Below are 20,313 nucleotides of genomic sequence, written 5' to 3' on the forward strand. Positions count from 1 at the left end.
TTAGACATCTCACGATTTTGAGACGCCAATTAGCTGAAAATGTCTGTGGACTGTGGGTGGAAACCAGAAACAGCTCCCTTGCCATTAGGAGAACATAAAAATTCCACACACAAGCCATATCAAGCTAGTATCAAACCCATGACCCAAAAGCTGTGCAATATAAAACTTATTTTATTCTTAATGTCAGTATAATTCCTAAACACTAATAAATGAATGATACTTCACATATGAAAAGAAAGAGAAATAGTCTGAAACAGCAGTTCCAAGGTAGCAAAAACAAAGGAAGTGGTTGTTAAAGTGGAATTTCACTTAAGAACATCACTGGTTGTGAGACAGCTACAAAAAGGAATATTTTTGAAGTGATACACTTATTTTCTTTAAAGTATCCTAAGATTCTCTCAAAAGTTATTAGTTCAGATGTCTTCAAACCTTGGTCAAGGGTCACCAGTAAAATTGCACAGCCCACAAATGTCAAGAAAATGCACCCAGTAATGAACTGATTAATATTAATTGAAGAGTAATTCTTATTTCTGCTGCTTTAAGCCAATTTTAGTTTAAGTACACATGCCATTCATCCATTATTACAGTTTCTGCTTTGCAGCTCACAAGGTTGCAGTGAGCTGGGGGTCTCATCCAGCAGAAAATGGGTAGGATACACTCTGAACAAGATTCCAGTTCATTTCAAGATTCACACACAAGTATGTGAAAACATACACACAATTGGGACAAATAACAGATGACAATTCACTTGGTATTTCTTAGGAGGGTAGGAGAAAACCAAAACACCTGGAGAAAACCCAAACAAACTCTTTCCACCTTAACAGTGAATCACTCTGTTGTGTGCTGACACCATTCCCAAGCTGCTGTTAATAATGCCACAATTTTGAAAAGTAACATGCTGCAATGACATATACATTTTACTTAAGATTCCCATTGTGCAACACTTAGATCCTTTTCAGTCTTTGGAAGCTGCAAATTCAACTCAAAATTGTAAAGATGAAACAGAAAGAATAAATCAAATCTAAGTGTGGCGCAGTGGAAGCCTTGCAGCCCTGGGGCCTTGAGTTGAATTGTGGATTCTAGCTGGGTGCTAGCTGTGTGATTATGTTCTCCCCTTGTTTGTGTGGATTTCCTCAAAAAGTCCAAAGACGTACTGGCCCTGGTGTAATTGTGTGTATATTGGTGTCTGTGAATGTGATGGACTGGCATCCCATTCAGGATCTATCTTGCCTTGCCCATGTGACTCTGTATTGTTGTAAGCTGTAAGCTAAAGCTTGATGCTTTACAAATACAATTTCTTCCTTAATTTCCACCTATATGGAAGGGTGATATATAAGTGTAGCATCTCAATCATTTCAGGAAATAGGAATACTTTTTTCATAGCTTGTAAAATACACACATCCAATTACGTCAAGTAAATAAGATAAATAAAAAGCTTAAATTAATAATAAACATAGAATGTACCATAGTTTTCAGGATATTGTAATAGTAAGTTGATTAATAGTGAAACATGTAGTAGTACATACTGTAGTAGTATGGTAAAAGGGCCAAGAAGGGAAAATCTTTGATGTGTACTTCTCTGCAGTGTCTGTGGCTGATTGAGTAAATGTGTCCTTCTAAGCCTATTACCTCATAATGCTCTTAGATGGAGTAAGAGCTTTGCAATTAGAATCTCTGTCTCTGAGATTGTCTCCTCACAGCCAAGGGCAGAAACCTCTTCAAATACAGAGATTTTTAAAGGTATTTGATGCTTGACTCATTTTTTGAAAGTGCTAGTCCACCAAGAGCTCAATAACTTAGGTAGTGTAAAAGTCTACAGTAACCACAAGTAACAATTGTGTGTACATACTGTATGAACAGGCATCCAATACTGATCATCTACAGTAGACAAGATCAATACCCTTAGAACTAGTGATCTTGGTTGTGTCATTATTTCTAAGAGGCATTTGTTTTCTAGAAACAAGTCACCGGATTCAATGACTTGTAAAAACTGTATAGATATTATGGATAACAGCCATTTATGACATTTCATGTTTTAGAATATTAGATGTACTATAATGGAGCTAATTTTTCATGTGGGGGAAAAACTAAAATAAAGATGAGTTTGTCCAATTGCTTGCTGACCAAATGCCACAGGAATAAATAATAATAATAATAATAATAATTGCTTACACTTATATAGCGCTTTTCTGGACACTCCACTCAAAGCGCTTTACAGGTAATGGGGACTCCCCTCCACCACCACCAATGTGCAGCATCCACCTGGATGATGCGACGGCAGCCATAGTGCGCCAGAACGCTCACCACACATCAGCTATCAGTGGGGAGGAGAGCAGAGTAATGTAGCCAATTCATAGAGGGGGATTATTAGGAAGCCATGATTGGTAAGGGGCAATTGGAAATTTGGCCAGGACACCGGGGTACTAAAGTACTGTTAGGGCCAGTTTAATCATGTATTGTCAATATTATAAACATTCTTCAATCAGAAGTGAATGAAGAATCATTCTTCATGCAAAAATCCTAGGTATTTCTTGGAGTTCACTTGCTTTTTTTAGAAATTAATTTTAGTATTCTTGAGTTTACTCTCCTAAATTCTGTCTTTCACTTTTAAAACTATATTCTTGCTGTCTTCTGAAGAACCAAAATCTGCTTTGTTGATTTTTTTTTCACTATGTGATTTATTACATGGTTACTGTTTTGGTAATTTGACTCTAATAGTTTTATCATACATTATCTGTGACTTAATAAAACCTGTGCATTGCATAGAGATTCTAAATGTTGAAGCAGCTATAAATAGTGTTTGGTTTTGTATATTGGTAATATTGAGTTTTCTGTTTCTTAAATTTGTCATTTTTTACAGGGATGGGTAACCTGCCCATATCTAAACCCTCCTATTTTTTCTAAGGATGAAGCAGAACCCAAGCCGAGTCATGAGCTTGATGTCACCTGGTTAAAGAGGGCATGAAAGATCTCTCATCACTTAGACCTGGAGCACTAGTGGAATCATTAGTTACCATTAGAAGCATGAAAGGAAAAACTGTCTGCCAATTGCATCAAGAAGAACTAAATACAATAATATTGTATGTTAAGTAAATAGACACATTCTTACTCATCATCTCCAAAACAAATCTTTTCCCCTGTGCTGTGGATTCACTTCAACTGAGAGGCAGACAGAAAAAGGTTTCCTGGGCTTCAGCCTTGAGTCCCGTCAGATAATACAGCAGTTCTCAGATCTGGTCCAGCAGTGTCCATGCTGTTCTTTTTTGTAACTGATCACCTATTAAGAAATATATATTCAAAAATAACACAGCAAATTTTTAATCATCATGTTAGGAGTGGGGATGAAGTTCTGTTGTTGTTGTTCTGTTATGTTGCAAATATACTTTAACTTTATTTTTATTCATACCAAGGACTGAGTTTAGAAAAAAGGCCAAACTAGTAAGCAGATGAATAACGGGCAAGAATTAGTGATTAAAGGCCTCATTGGACGAAACACCAGAAGACACAGGGTGGCACTCCAATCAGATTTATCTCTCTGTGTCTTCTGGCTTTTCTCTTGACTGTTTCTAGAGCAGCAGTGCCTTTTTTACAAAATGGTGGCCACATTTCTACAGAATATTCAAAATAAAATATTACTGGGGTATTGTACTTAGGAATGCATAATTGTGTATTTAAGAAGCTTTATACTTTTTAAGGCAAAGTAACAGACTTCCCCTTGAGATCCCTGTCCAAGATACAGAGGGACAAATACAGAAGGTGAGCTTCCTTTTCTGGGATTTCTATCCTCTTGTTAAATATATCTGCTTTGCAAATAATTCTATATTCCAGCTGCTAAAAAAAAACTTAGTTCTTCATGTACAAATACACATTACCCACGTACCAGTGCAAAGTTATCCTCGGCACGTCTTAGACTGAGAAAGCAGATTGCTGAGCTTCTACTGCCATAAAAGAATGAGTGGGAGTAATAGGTGCTTAACCTCAACCCTGCCGTCCCTGTGCTCAGAGGGACTAAGCTGCTCACAGAGATCGATCTTGGCTGTGTTACCTACATGGATATCAACTGCCTCAACCTTTAGATGAAACCTCCATTAATGGAATGAGGGCGTGAAGGATGAGCATTATCCTTTTAAAGGAAGATCTGAATCATATAGCTCTCAATTGCTGAGGGGAGAGGAGATAAGTATAAGAAGAGCTGAAGCCTGCTGTTTTAGTCCATTAAGCTGGATATCAATGATTTATGTTAGAATTTGGAAGCTGGGGATGGTTTTGGATTGTCTGTTTTATTCCAAAGTAGAACTGAGCTTATAATGAATAGGGACTTCTTAAGGATCAGTATACGATTTAATTCAGGCAGACTTCATAGCCAGTTCATCCTCTACAAAACTCTCTAAATTGGATAATTCATCCATGGCTTCTGGAATCTCATTAAAACATAAGAAAGGAAACAAACAATAGTAGGCAATTTGACTTTTCTAACTACTTAGAAATTGTTTAGTGTGTTCCTAATCCTCATAAGAAACTCATCTTTCTTGATGATCTTAAATGCTCAGCTTCAAAATGTTGGCTGAGTAATTTTGGTATTGCAGCCTGTTTCAGTCCTAAACAGATCTACTCTTAATTTCCTCTCATGAGCTGGTGTCCATTTTACATACTTCAACTTGAGGTAATCCCTTAAATTGATTTTGTCAAGGCCTTCAAGGATTGCGAATCCTTGAATTAAATCCTGTAAAATTCTCCTTTATTCAGAAAGACATTCAGTTCCTTTAACCTTGTCTGTATAAGACTTTAATTGAGACAAATGAACATTCTGGTTACTCTTCCGAACTTCTTGAACTCTTCCCAAGGTATCAGTGGCACCTGTGTGTTGTGAGTGGTGTAATTGAACACAATGTTTCAGAGGTCGTACAAGAGTGCTGTACAGTATCCACATTCATTTGCTCATTTTAAATTTGTCATTTGTAATATTCCTCATTATCTTCATCACCATTTGTATGTTTTGATTCTTTATGTCCCTAATGTATCATGCAAAAGGATCGATTAAAAACAGTAGTTTTACAAAACGGTTTACGTTGACTTCAATGTTAATACCCGTTTTAAAAGGATGTATGCATGCATTTAAAATATATGAGGACTGCAGTTAATAATTAAAATGAATTTTAACCAGTACCTCAAACACTACCAGAAACCTGATGCCTTCACAATGTTTTTTTCCCCCAAATTGTATACCAGGTTACTTACTTTCACTGTGCATTCCTGGTTTTACAATGGTGCTATGTGGTGTACTGCTCTTCAACTCAGAAATGACATGACTAATAATAGTTAGGTATGTAAGGAAGCTACACTAATTAATGTTTTTTTTCTTTTAGAATTCTGGTAGAGTTGTTAAACTAGCAAACCCCTTCTTTGTATCCTTTTCCATGTTATTAGTAAATTGTAATCATTATAGTCTCGTGTACTAAAGAAGTGACTGCATATCAGATTAAAGTAAAACAGGTAAACAACTTCTAATTTTAAGTTTATCTATTGTAACGCGACGGGATCGGCGAGGATAGACACAGGGGATAGGCTCTTAACAGAGAACACAGCGCTTTATTAATCGGACGTGCGTCTAGCACAGCAGCCACAACAGAGGGAGAGAAAAAAACATAAACAGGCTACAATACACTGGGGTCAATTCGGGTACAGTTACACAGGAGTGGTGATTGGGTACATGTGTATAAGGGGTGCAAAACCAGGGAAATTACACGAGTCCGGGCAATCTCGCGACTATGTACACTATTCAACAATTGGTCAGCTGCACTGGCCAGTGGCTCTCCTAATACCCGCCCTGGTCACTACTACTCCCGTCCTTCCCCTCGCCGTGCACCCCAACCGGGCGCTCTTCGGCTCCAAAGCCAGGCGAGGGCGCTACACTATCTAAATATCTTTGATAATTAAGTTCGAATTATGTTTTTAACTTTCATTACATTTCACTGGCATTCATAATCATTACATAATTTAATATAAGACCAAAGTCTCATTTGTTTTTTTCCACAACAAAGATGGCGGGAATGTCGGCTAGCTTTCGTTTCGTGTCGCAGTGAAGTGACGTTTTGTCGAGGTGGCGCGAAATTTAGGACCAGCAGAGTAGCGTATACAAATGTATCAGATGCATCTTGTTTTTAAAGGCAGAAAAAATCGAGAATTATTTTGAAGTTTTCAAACTAATTATTAGTGGAACATTTTGTTTATTAAATAAGTGTAACTTGAATGGTTTTATTGTTCTTCGGAGGCTTCGCAAAGATGTATTTATAAATACAGTACTCTAGCTGTTTCCTTTTTATTGTTATAAACGTTAATCTCTTCTAAATTTACAAGTGTTTATTCAGAATTGTTGATGTCTAGTATCGGACTTGTGCCGGTCATAAGGGCGAGATCCGAGAGCTGAAGCATACTATTTGATATTCACCGCTGTCTGATCGCACTGTGTCTGTGATGTCCGACGTGCTGTCCGAAGCCAGCGAAGGGAGCGGAGATGACAGCCAGGAGCTGATGACCCCAGCAGAGCTAATCGAGAAGCTGGAAGAGGTCATTATGTATATATATTTTTTTTTATTTATTTTAGTACCTCTCTCTCACCTGTAGAAGCATAGTGTCCGAAACACAAAAGCTATTTAAATGCAGTAACAAAAGTCCATTTTCGAGTCTAATGACATTTTTGTGTATGCAGAAAGGTAATTTTGATTTTTGATTTTTTTCACAATAGCCAAAAGAAAATAACGATCATTATATTCGTAGAAGCTTCGGCTAAACAAAAAAAAAACATTTTTTCAAGATCGTTATCGCAAGTAATTCCATAATTTAACGAGGAAATTTAGTTTGATTATGTATCTGGTGTGCATGTTTTAATTTTGTTTAGGAGCTGTCATTACTACAGTATTTTTCTATAAGTGCTCACTCCTTTACATCAGTTTGTTGTAGTAAGTGACCTCTCTCTTGAAAAGTGCTTGAAAATTTCTTTATTCATAAAAGCATCTGCTACACGTACTGTAGATAAATAACAACCTTTGACTTTCCATCTGAGAAATATAAAAACAAATTGAGTTTAAATTTAAATAATCCATTGTTCTCATTTTTCTCTACACAGCATTCAGTTTTATATTATAGGTGCTTGAGGTACTGTAGTGAGTGATCGTTCCATCTCCTTTGTAGTAAAGAATTAATTCTCCAGGGAAGTGTAAAGAAAATGTGTAGCTTTGCCTCACACCACCTTTACCGCTGGCTTCTGCTATAGAAAGGAACATACTCATAAGCCGCAGCAGTTTGACTCTCATCCATTTGAACTAGCTGAAGACTGTTGTCCATATTTTACTTGAGAAGAAAATCACAAATTCATTGTTGCATATTACAATTTATATTTACATATATGCCTGAAAACGTAAGTAACGTTGAAGGATGTGATTTTATATAAAGGCCTGCAGCTTATACCTGTATAACCCAAAACGATTCCAAAATGATCCCAAATTACTGTACAGTGGGAGTGCTAACTGCTTTTTTTCTGTTCATCTGAACTGAATCCAGTCCTTCATTAATAGAACAGTATTAAAGGTGTCCACGATATTTGTGTTGATATTTGATCAAGTGTAAACTTTGTGCTTGTTTTGGTTTCGGTACGTGGCATGGTTAAAGGGTGCCTTTAATTTACTTAAATAGCCCAATTCATAAAGAGAATAAGAAGGAGAAGTGGTAAAGTATTCTGTTGTTTTCTCAACGGTAACTTCAGACCTTCTTGTGTGCTGTTCTTATGCAGGCCTGGCTGAATGAGAAGTTCTCCCCTGAGCTCCTGGAGAACAAGTCTGAGATTGTAGAGTGCGTAATGGAGCAACTCACTCACATGGTGAGGCTGTGTGCTTTGCATTCTGTTTTCTACCCCCATGGGATTCCACTACAGTCTCCCAGTGAAACTGGAGATCATTGTACTGTATAATGTCGTCCATGTCAGTGATGTTTTTCTTCATGAAAACCTCCAAACTCTTACTTTCAGAGTTCTTTTTTTGTTTCAGAATGTCAGTTTTACATCTCACACAGTCTAAAACTATCTGTGTCCTCTTGTTTGTGCTCTTTAGCTTGCAGGTTTTTTCTGTATGCAGTACCTCACCACACCTTTTTAACCTGCCTGTTTTCTTGAAGCTATGTGTATCCATTATATTCATCTCTGTCATCCTCTCAGTATGTTTCAGTTATTCCTATAATGTCATAAGTTTCCCATCAATACAGCGGCCTTGGGTTCTTGCACGTTGTTCTTTATGCCATAGCACTGAGGTATAAGCATGTAAAAATGCAGTTGAAGACAGATGTGGAGTTCGTTGTTAGTGTTGCTTAGGGCTTTTCTGATCGTACGAGAAAAATACCAGAGCTGGCCTGATTTTAATTCCTCTGACCCACCTCCCTAGTGTAAATAGTCCTCAGTTACTCCACTGATATGCTTCTCTGATATATTCATACCCCTTTGTTTAAGAGTGATCCATCTTCTTTACGCAGGTCTGGTTTCTTCCTGAATGAGTGATGAGTATTATTATTATTAAACTTTTTTTTATTTTATATAGCGCCTTTAAAGGTGGCTTCTCAAAGCGCTTTACAGAATGACAACAGCAACAACAACAATTAAAAATAATCAGTAGGAGACAGAAGATGGTGATACTAGATACTATAGGGGCAGAGGGGTAAAGAATGGAACCAGTTAAGTAAAGGCTCTTCTAAAGAAGGTTTTGAGCCTGGATTTAAAGGAGTTTAGAGAAGGTGAGTCTCTGATATCCTTGGGGAGAGAGTTCCTGAGCTTAGGGGCATAACAAGAGAAGGCCCTGTCACCCATAGAGTGTAGACAGGCTTGGGGACAGTTAGGAGACCTGAATTAGAGGAGCGAAGGTTGTGAGATGGGAGGTACTGAGGTGCAAAGCCATGCAGAGCCTTATTGGTGAGCATGAGGATTTTAAAGTCCACACGGAATTTGACAGGAGTCCAGTGCAAAGACTCCAGGATAGGAATAATGTGATCACTTGCACTAGGCCTGGTCAGGTTTCTGGCTATCGAATGTTGGACATACTGGAGTTTTTTCAATGTGAATTTAGATACCCCAGCGAGTAGAGCATCACAGGAGTCAATTCGGGAGAAGACAAATGTGTTGATCAGCTTTTCAACCACAGTTAGTGAAAACATAGGGCGTAGTCTAGTGATGTTTCTGAGGTGAAAGAAAGATGTTTTAACAATATGCTGTTAAGCCTGAATCAAATATCACCCTAAGGCTTTTCAATTTAGACTGAAGCTCAAGTACAGTACCATCCACAGATAGGGTTACAGGATTGGCTTTATAAAGTTGATGGGGATGCCAATAAGCATGACTTCAGTCTTGTCACAGTTAAGATGAATTAACATTTTGAGTCATCCAAGTTTTTATGTCTGAGATGCAATTAGAATAGAGACAGCCACATCAGTGTCAGGTTTGGTATGGATGTATATTTCAGTATCATCAGCATTGAAATGATAGTTGAGGCCATGTGATCTTTAAAGCTGACCAAGTGGGAACATGTAAATGCTGAAAAGTAGGGGACCCAGTATCGAACCCTGTGGAACACCAGACTTAACGAGACCAAATTTCAGACCTTAATCCACCAAGAGAGTGATCAGTGAGGTAAGACTTAAACCATTTGAGAGCAGTGTCAGAAACTCCAAACACAGTCTCAAGCCGAGAAAGTAAGATGTCATGGTTAACGGTGTCTTGTGTTATGTAGCGTATGTTAAGGAGAGGGTGCTGCATGCTGCTTTCATGTAGTATTATCCCTCTCAGGGTCTATGATGTGTATTGTGTACATGCTGTGCAGTTCATTGTGTGGTGTATTATGTTGCTGTGCTCTGTGTTGTAGTCTCAGTGTTACATGTTTCCGGTCCATTTCTGTGGCTCAGGAGGAGAACTTGCAGCGCGTGAAGAAGGGTGATCTAAAGGCCAGCATACACCGCATGGAAATCGACAGGATCCGCTACGTCCTGAGCAGCTACCTTCGCTCACGTCTTCAGAAGGTCAGGGTGACTGCTGTAGATCAGTAATGTAATTAGCTGTAGTACTACAAATGATCATCATCAGGATTAGTAGTAGTAGTTGTCTTTCCAGAGCTCCATTGTATGTCCATCTTATTTTCTGAAAAGTTTGGTGTAAAAAAAAAAACTTTCTGCAAAAGTAGCAAGAGAAGATACTAGACTTATACCGTTCCAGTGATGTGCAGAATATGGAGAGCAGGTTTGACACTGAACTTAGATGTGTTGCTGTTCTTAGAGTATTATAAAAAAAATGTTGTTTTCATTCTCTCTTGCTTTTCTTCTTGTTTCTTTCTTTAGTTTTTTTTTCTTTAGCATTCAAACTCAATGTAGGACATCTTCACATATCTTCCTTTGTGAGAACACAGCTTTTTGACTTGTCTGTCTGGTTTGCACGAATATCTGCGGTGTCACAGACTATAGGAAATGTCTGGTCTTTACATATGTCTGGAATTTAACAAAAAATCCAAACTGAAGATAATGACCTACTCCTACCTGTCTTTTCACTTCCTTTCTTTTTATTTGAAAGTGCTTTGATTACACATGTACAGTAGAATGTGCTAGATCGGTTCACATGGTTTACTTACCGAACGTGGCCTTACAAATTGCTCATGCAAGATCAAATTAATACCATCCTGAATATAAAACTCATTAAAATGGTTTTATATGTAATTATTTATCGCTGCCTCAAATTTTTACTTTATCACCACTTCATCTTTAGTGAGATATGCCTAAATTTCAAAGGTGACAGTAACACAAAAAATTAAGCATTTTTTTAAGTACAGTAAGTCAGAAGAGTAACTTAAACACTAAACCACTTGCTGTTCATGGGGGTTATGTTCTTGAAAATTCCTGTTTAAAGGAAATCCAAGAAATGCAAAGTTAGTGCTAATTGGCCACCCCTCTTTGTCATTTATATATACAGTAATTATTCCATTTATTCAAAATTTAAGATCAAGTAATAGAGAACAAGATAATAAAGCAAAAAATCTAAAATGATATACTGTTAATGTATTGATGGTTTGTGTTGTAGAAATTCTTGTGCTTTTTATGTCTTCTCTCTTTTAATGTCCCTTATTGTTGGTACTGTATGTTTGTTCTTTACTGGCATATAACAAAAGCAAAACTCCCCTCTTGGTGACCTATCTAATAATTCCATGTCTGTAAGAGACATTACTTTTCTTTGCCTCTTATTAACCAGGCTCACTAGTAATTGCAATTTGTTTAGATGGCATTGATGCATACCATGTTGTAAATAAAAACACAAAAAATAAATATACAATACTATAAGAAGGATCCAATTTGAGAACAGTGCTGAAAAATCTGAGTGCATATGTGCAGAAATTAAGCATGTGTACAGTACAGTCTGTAAGTGTAAAAAGTGGAAAATGGCTGCATTACAGGCCTGGCAGAGCATCACCAGGGAAGATACTCAGCATTTGTTGATGTCTATGGGTCGCAGACTTCAGGGAGTCATCAATTGCAAAGGATTTGCATCCAAGTACTAAATATGACAGTTTTATTAAGATTACGTTAATGTGTCCAATTACTTTTGGCCCTCTAAAATGGGGGGACTATGTATAAAAAGGTCTGTGATACCTATATGGTTCACCCAATATAGACGTAAATACCCTCGAATTAAAGCTGACATTCTGCACTTTAACCTCATAGTCATTGTTTCATTTCAAATCCAATGTGCTGGAGTACAGAGCCAAAACAACAAAAATTGTGTCACTTCCCAAATACTTACGGACTGCACTGTATATTGGTGCTAAATGTTAATTACATCATTCCACGTTATGCAACCACTCTGACCACTGCACTGGTGTGGACTCAAAACACTGCGATTAAGAGAATCATCGAAGGAGAAACCAGCAAATAGCCAGGGTCTGCTCCACTGAATCTATGTTAAAAAACTAATAGAAGTTGCTTTAAGTAATTAAAATTAGAGTAACTTTTTTCAGCAAAGAGTCACAGATTTTGGGGACAACCTGTACAGCCACATAGTTGAAACTGATCTTCTAACAGCCAAACAAGAAATATGTCCGGTGTAAAGTAAACCAATTATAAATTGAGTGGTATGGTAAATAAACCGGCATTTGGAGGTTCAGAATTCTGTAGTGGAATCTTTGTCGGGTCCAGAAGTCTATGAGAATACAATTTTATTCTCAGATTGATCTCATTTGTTTGTATTCCCACTATAACAACATCTTATTTGTGATAAAGATGATAAAGTGAGCTGTGGTTTGTTACTTGAGGCAAACTCGTCACACAGCTGAGTTTTGGTTTCCTGTTGCTGTTCCAGATTGAGAAGTATTTTCCACATGTCTTGAAGAAGGAGAAGTCTCGGGCAGATGGTGACCCATCCTATTTATCCCCAGAGGAATTTGCCTTTGCTAAAGAGTGAGTCCTAATTGAAGGCCACAACAGTATCTCCTCTAGTTGATAAGTTTGTCTAAGTAACTGCTTGTCTAGCCATCAGAACTGTATAAATGTATGCAAAATGTCACAGATTAAGCAATATTGTATTAAATAAATACTTGGTAATACTTTAATACTTATAATAGAGCATCTCTCAGCTGTTTTGTAATGGAAAAATGTGAATCCAGTTAGTGCATACATACTGTATTTGAATAATAAGGGAGAGAATGTTAACCTCTAAAATGTTAAAGAACAAGCCCAGACTGCATAGTTACACATTAGTTTTCTTTCAGTGTATACTGTACATGTATGTAATTATATACAGATTTCTGTAACATTAAAATGAGGTTTTGAATTGGCTGAGCATTACTGAGGGTAAGTAAGAGGGCATGAGTTAGCACCCCTGCTGACCCCTGTGCACTTGTGGTGAATGACGAGCCTCTCCTCCGATTGGCACTGAACCTCTGGCATGGAGTTATGTTTCCTGTGACATTTGAAAAGATAAATGGCAGATGAAGCAGCATCTGGTGTATCTTAATCTTGTACGATGTGGGTTTCTACTAGTTCTGTAAAAGTGTTGTAGAAAAACAGGGTAATTCCACTATATGTAACCTACTGTAGTTTTGTCATGTTTCCCAGGCAGAATACTTGATCTGTATGCATATACTGACACACATGTGTTCTCTGGTCCAGATACATGGCCAACACAGAGACTTACCTGAAGAATGTGGCTCTAAGACACATGCCCCCTAACCTGCAGACAGTGGATTTTGCCAAATCTGGTAAGGGGATTGAAATATTCTTTCCAGCACAACACAGCTATGTGTTCAATATAAACAGCATACCACAGAAATTCAATTTCATTGCAAGAAATGGAGCAGAAAGTGTATCTTTGTCAGACCGTTATCATTTTCTTGTGTACTTTGAGAGCTGTATGACATGCCTGTAACATTTTCCACTATAGTATGACTTTTCCTTTGTGCATAACTGGTGCTGCAGTGAACATAAAATGTTTAAAAGAGAACAAGAGAAAACAGATTTTTTTTTATTTTAAAACATACGGTACTTTTGCCAGATAGGTTCAGGTGTACTTGAGGGTACTGTATAATAAAGAATGGAGTTTGCATTTTGGGTTCCTGGATGAGATTCGACCCTTGATTAGATAATATAGATCAAATGAGCAAGATGGGCTGGAATTTATAAACAGTTTTCTTAACATTTTCAGTTTGCCATTGAAGTTGAGGGCTCTGAAGGTCATCCTTCTTTTTTACTGACACTCCAGTTCCAAGTATTAACTTATCTTATGTTTTGTCTGCCGCACATCAGTTCCGGAGCCCAGCTTGGACTCATTTGTGTTCCTGCGAGTGAAAGTACAGCAGGAGAATATCTTGGTGGAACCAGAGACAGATGACCAGAGGTAAAGACTGAAGGATCAAATGAACTGTAGAATTGTAAATGAAAACCTAGAAAAACTAATGAAAAGGGCAGCTCACATAACCATTTGTTTTTTCTTCTTATGTAAATTAGAACAAATGATTGTGATCTCATTTTTTTCTATTCTCAGATACTGTTAAATTTTCCTGCCAAAAAAACACCAGGATGCAATGTCTCCTGTATGTCCTCCAAAGCTCTGAAACGCAGAATTCAAATGTGTTCAGAGATGAGGTGGTGGTCTGTGGAGCATCTGCTTTTTTATTAATTTGCCATCATTTTGATAAAGGATGTCTCATTATCTCTCTCCTCTCCTGGTTTGTCTTTGTATTTATTTAGTGCAGGTAAATTCTAACCTGGCGGTTCTGTTCTTGCTGCTGACGAGAGGTTTACATCTTGCACTGCAGCCATTTCTTTTGCAGGCTGTGGATTTTGATACCTAGTGAACCCTGTTCTCTAGAGGCAGTTGGTGATTTCCTTTTGCTGCATTTTTAACAGCAGGTTATTTCGTTTTCATTTTAACTTTGACTGCTGACTTCAAATACTGAATTCAAAATGAGGCAGGCTGATGGGATGTTTACAGCATTTCATGAGTCTTAATTACCCAGCAGCTAGCACCTGACTAACAAGAAACACCTGTCATCCCGTTGTCCTTATACATTTGTCCTTCAAAATGAAATAAAAAATGTATCTGTTAATCATAATTTAGATTTTCTTCTGATTTTTTGCATTAATGATAATCACAGTTTAGACTTCACTATCAAGGCTTAACTCTTTAGACGCTGTAGAATTTCTTTTAAAAGAAGCTGCTATGAAAAACCTTCAAAGTTAACTGATTTCATAGTATTTGTTCTTGTTTCTTATATTTTAAAAGCTTCTTTAAACCTACAACAGAGATACTAATTGTAGTCCATTAAAATTGTTTTGCTTTTGTTTCATCTGTAGCTATTGTTAGTGTTTTCCAGTGATGATGTACAAAAGAGAAAAACAATTATATCAAATTTCTTCTTATTATGAATGATTGAAGATGTGTTTGGAGAATAGGTGAATTTTAAAGAGAAAGCAGCGCCTGTATGCTTCCGATACAATGTTGTTTTGATCCAAGGGGGAGATGGGATGTCACACTCTGAAGTGCCACCAGGTGGCAACAGCGTCCACCTTGACAATATAAACTGCAGAGTGATGGAAAAGGTACAAGCACTGAGGAATAGGTACTACTAGAAGTTTGAGACAAGGCAATAGCTGGGTGCATCCAATGTTAAAAATAAACGCAGAATATTTCAGATTATTATTTATTCACTGTGTATTAATTTCCTTAGTAGTTGGGGCACATTTTCATACCTGTATAACTGATCAGCATTTGTTTATATTTCTGAATTGTGACATACTGTTTAATTTTATATGACACTGTTATCTGATTTCTGGATGCTTTAAGAAAGTGATGGTATTATTAACAGTAACAAACAACATCAATAATTCCTGTTGTGATCGCTTCTAATTTTAATTTGTAACCTTTTCAATTTCAGATATAATGGTGTATAAATACCTTTTATTTGTAACTAGAAACAACTATAATTCTATATCAATATTCATATTAATTTTGTGGAAGTCAAGTACAGTAGTTCTCATTTCCTATTCCTTAGCATTTAAAGTCCAGCACCTTTTCTGTTCATGCTCTATCAGTTTAACTGGAAAACAGATGTCTAAATCAGATAAAGTAAATAATAGGCAAAACTTTTTATTTACTTTAAACAAATGACCTGATTACTGTTTATCCATATGAGGCAACATCAGGTCATTAGTTAAGAATTTGCACATCTTTCCTGCCTTGTTACATAATCCAAGAAAGAATTAACCAAAACTAAAATCCCCAATCTTTGCAAGCCAATTTCCTTAAGTTGATGTCAAATCAGCAGAATTACGGTACCTTAATTTTGAAGTGCTTCAAACATAATTCTGTTGTGACATGAATGTTTGAAAGATACAGAAACAACTGTTTTATATGCATGCATAACATTAATTGTCTCTGTATGGGTTTTGGAATGAAAATAAAATAACACTGATTTTATAAATACATTTTTAAAAATTTACTGTACTTTGTTTATTTTTAAAAGTAAAGACACTAGACCTAGTAATTTACTTTACTTTTTTTGTGTTGACTAAAATATATTTTCAGTGTTTACAAGTTGAAAACATGAAATCCTAATATACAAATACAAATTAATAATCACCCTAGAGAATAATGTTTTAAAATTGACATTTTTTATTACAGTCTGACATAGGCGATCCTTTTTGTTCCTCAGCCTTGTTGGATTCTCACATTTGAGCCATGTCTAAATACTGTAGGTGTTGTATGTGTACATTGGAGACTACATTTTATTTTATATGTTACTTATTTTGTGGGTTGGTATTGTGGCAATACAGACTTTGGAAACATCATTTCTCTGTTGTTTTCTGATTGGAAACTATACAGTAGCTTTATATAAGTGATTTTTTCAAGAATTGATTTGATGGTACGGAATGTATTATGTATAGTTTATATTGGATTTCACTTTTCTAATATTTAATTTCAACAAATAGTTGGATGACATCCTTGGATCAGTAAATGTCTAATGGGCTAAATGTTAATATATGAACATAACTTAATTCACTGGTGTTTGAATATGTGCTATTGTCTGACATGTCTGTTGAAAAAAACATCTTTCTTGCCCCTTAAACTTAAGGAGCACATTGATTTGGAATTAAACGTTTCCTAAAAACCATACCTAGCAGTGTAGAAAGCCAGGAATTCTCTATGTGTGTCTTCTGTTTCTCCACACTGTAACTCAGAAAAACACAGAGATTATCAGTATAACATTCATAGATTTAAAATCTTAAATTTCTAATGCATATAGTGTTGATTATTCTTGTTAATAATTATGGTAACCATTACGGGAACGCAGCATTTAAATTATATTGTGCATTGAGTAGATTAACATTTTATTATATTAACTTTTCATAATTATTGAAAAAGTAATTTACTTGGACTATTTGTGATGTGTGTATATAGAGTTTAAATATTTACACAGATGTTTGACACAGCAACAGAAACATATTTAATATCATATGCAGTATGTCAAAGGTATCACTGCATAAGAACGCATGTGATTCAGTCTGGACCAGTATGTCAGTAAACAGTTGTTACTGCATGAACTTTAGTTATATGTACACTATTATTGGACAGTATGTACCTTAGACATCACTTATAGTATGTAAGGAGTTGAGCATTCTATTTTATAATATAAATATTTGATTTCCAGAGAATTTAAATGTAACTTAAAGCGTGAGCTGGACACAAGAATAAAAAATGTTAGTGCAAAGAGCATTTCATTTTAAAAATTGACCCAGTATAACAACTAGTCTTCAAGCCTTTGATTTGTCAGAAACTGATATGTAGCATATCTGTGAGAAAGCCAGCCAGCTGACACTTTCAGATCTTGAGAATTCACTTAGTTCAGGCCGCATGATTAAATAAATGCTATTGCAGTTTTACATCAGTTGTTATGACATATACTTTTTAAATAGTAATTATAAAACAGCAATTTTGTACTTGTATTTGTTTCACAGAGGAATCTGTGGTAGGAGTTGAGTCTATTTTACTACAAAATGAATTTGTGAAGAAGCCTGTTCTACCAGAGAACTCACTCCTTGTACTTCACTCTTTCACTACAGTGAATATGCCGTTGACCTGGAGGTGGGCTCACAGCACCTGATGCGTTACCGCACTATAGCGCCCCTGGTGTCCAATGGGGCAGTGCAGCTCATCTAGGAGTGCAGGTATTCACACTATTCATTTCAGCTGGTCTGTGCTCTCCTGGGCTAGGTATGATTGTATTAATAGTGACAGTGAAAGTCTATTCCAGCCACCTGCTGTATATAATTAAAACTGTGAAGAAAACGACGGTATGACTTGGTTATGAGCAGGTGATGACAAGACCTGGGAAGTTATTGCATATGGGTGATGGGTTTGTGTACACTATCATCAGGCAAGCTTTCGAGAATGTTTTAGTGTTGACTCTGCCTGTGGGACTACATTTCAGCACTTGGTCTCAGTAAAGATTTCTGTCACTCTGTATGGAGCTACAAAGATAAATGTTAAAATCAGTCAGCTAACTGGCATCCTTTCCAGGTGTGAGGTGCTTCTTTTTTCATCTTTTCCCCACCCCAGTCTTAAGATTTTAGCCTCTCTGATTTGTATTGAACTACAAATTGTCCCGTTAACAGGCTCAAAGGGACTAGGCAAACAGTGTAATCTATCCATTTTATCTGTTGAATTTGTTTTATAGAAAGGTGATATCTCTTGCAGTGAATCAACATTCCATTGCAAAATTCAGTCTGCAGGTTATCTGTTCTGCACCACGTGGTCCCTGCTGTGGGTGCCAGTGACAGCACGTGTCCTTCACTTGGGCAGGCCCATGCAGACAGTGGCCATACTGATAGGGAGGCTGGGGTCAGCAGTTCTTGGGTTTGTGTAAGGCTCCTATCTTGGCATTGTGATTTGGCTGTTCTTGCAGTTTATATCAGGTAACACTGGCAGTTTCAGACATGATTAGACACCATACTATCTGAAATGAGTTAATTCACTTGGGTCGTTTGCTACTGCTTTCTTGGCTGTGTCACTGTTCAGTAGACTTTTTTGTCTTTGATAAATACACATTAATAAGCAGTACTGAACTACTGTAATTGAATTAGTGAATAATATTGTTTCTGAAGATGGAGACCAATGATATAGTTTGCTAGATTTACCCCTGTTAAATAAATGCACTAATCCACCTTTTTAGTGGAATATCTTAGTGCAGGATTGTTGTATATTTCTGCATAAGAATTGCCTAAATGATGTGTATTGTCATTTCACTATGCTTATTTTTGTTTTGCTGTCTTTTGTCTCCTCCCATAACTCTTCCTCACTCTTTTTTCCCCTCTATGTCTCTTACAGCAGCAGAGCGTCCATCATCCCTTGGCTGAGTCTTTGCTTTTTCCAGCTTGGTTACTCAAGCCTGGTTAAAAAAGATGAGAACGAAGTGGACAAATTCTACAGAATTTTAAAAAGAAAGAAGGCGGTCTGAGTTGGTCTGTTAAATGGCATTAGTTTACACACGTCTGTAATGACAGGATCTAAAACGTAGGGAGTGGTTGTAGAAGATTTTTCTTCTAAAGACATACATTTATCATCAAAACAAGGATTACGTTAATTGAAATGAGCTGTTATTGTCTGAAACCTGACATGTAGCTTCCTAGATATTCTCTGTAGCCCTCCCTCTGCTCAGTCTCATTCTACAGAAACTCGGCACCTTGTTCCATTCAGTCCTGCAGCACTGCCTTGCTCGTCATGTTCAGTTTTTCTCCCTGTTTTACATCATGTGGATTTTAGACCAGGGGTTTGGAGGTTTGCACTTCAATCATTACCGTCAAGTCTCTGAAAGTTAACAGCACTAACGGACACGAGTTGTCTGTTCCAAATACAATTCTTTTCTGTATTTACTTTCAAAATGATCTGAAGAGACAAAGGGACAACACAACATTCATATCAATGGAAAGAAGATTTAAAAGACTTTAAAAGTTTTAAGTTCTCCTGTCTGGATTAATGAATGCAGTGTGTTACATTCCATGCGGGGGTTGAGCTGCAGTCGAATGGATATTTGTGTAAAACGATTTTCCACATCGTCTTACACACTTTGAACAGTACCTTTAACAGTTATGGCAGTTAAGCATCAGTCCCAGTATTTTCAATTAGATAATTCCCAAGAACACCTTAATTACTAGTAGCTTGGTAGAAAGAGCTTTTTATATACTTAGAAGAGGTATTATTAACATATCACAACACTCTGAAGAACAGTGCTTATTGCACTAAATTTCCAAATTACATTGTTACATGATGCCAATGCTAATATCTACAGTGGTGTTCATTGATAAGTATATTTCTGTAAAGTTTCTTATAACATCTAGCTGTCTATCCAACATTTGTAAAGAAGACTGAAATCAAAACGTGTTAACCTAAAAATAGCATTGCTTTAATTAAGCCCTTTGCAGTCTTGGCTGTTCGAGCTGCATGATCACAGTGTTTCAGGATCAGAATCTGTAGTAGTCACATGTCGTCGTCCTTACCATATGGTACCATGACAAGGAGAGACCCTGGCCTGTGATAACCCAATGCAGTGCCAGATCTTATATAACTCTGTACTGCTGCCAAAGAGCAACTGCTTTATGTTTCACTGGCATAAAGACATTCTCATGCTCATTTCTTGTTTAATTGTGTGGTTACTGTTTCTGTGACTGTCATGTTGCATGCTGAATTTTCCCATTCCCCCTGGAGAACTTTCTACAGTAATTAAAATTGTTTACCTTTCTCTGTCA

The 20,313-nt window shown here is 36.8% G+C and overlaps 1 protein-coding gene across 1 annotated transcript; it reads left to right on the top strand.

The window, feature by feature from the left end:
• The first annotated feature begins 5,845 nt into the window (after positions 1-5,845).
• On the top strand, positions 5,846-20,305 carry gins4 (GINS complex subunit 4 (Sld5 homolog)). Its single transcript, XM_088624720.1, has 8 exons — positions 5,846-6,567; positions 7,790-7,876; positions 9,940-10,053; positions 12,374-12,471; positions 13,183-13,271; positions 13,816-13,906; positions 17,632-17,736; positions 18,896-20,305. Exons 1-7 carry the CDS (start codon positions 6,475-6,477, stop codon positions 17,726-17,728), a joined length of 669 nt encoding a protein of 222 aa, XP_088480846.1. The 5' UTR covers positions 5,846-6,474; the 3' UTR covers positions 17,729-17,736; positions 18,896-20,305.
• The last annotated feature ends 8 nt before the right edge of the window (positions 20,306-20,313 follow it).

The sequence above is a fragment of the Lepisosteus platostomus genome, chromosome 3 (assembly GCF_059453375.1).
Source record: "Lepisosteus platostomus isolate fLepPlt1 chromosome 3, fLepPlt1.hap1, whole genome shotgun sequence".
NCBI classification, from domain to species: Eukaryota; Metazoa; Chordata; class Actinopteri; order Semionotiformes; family Lepisosteidae; genus Lepisosteus; species Lepisosteus platostomus.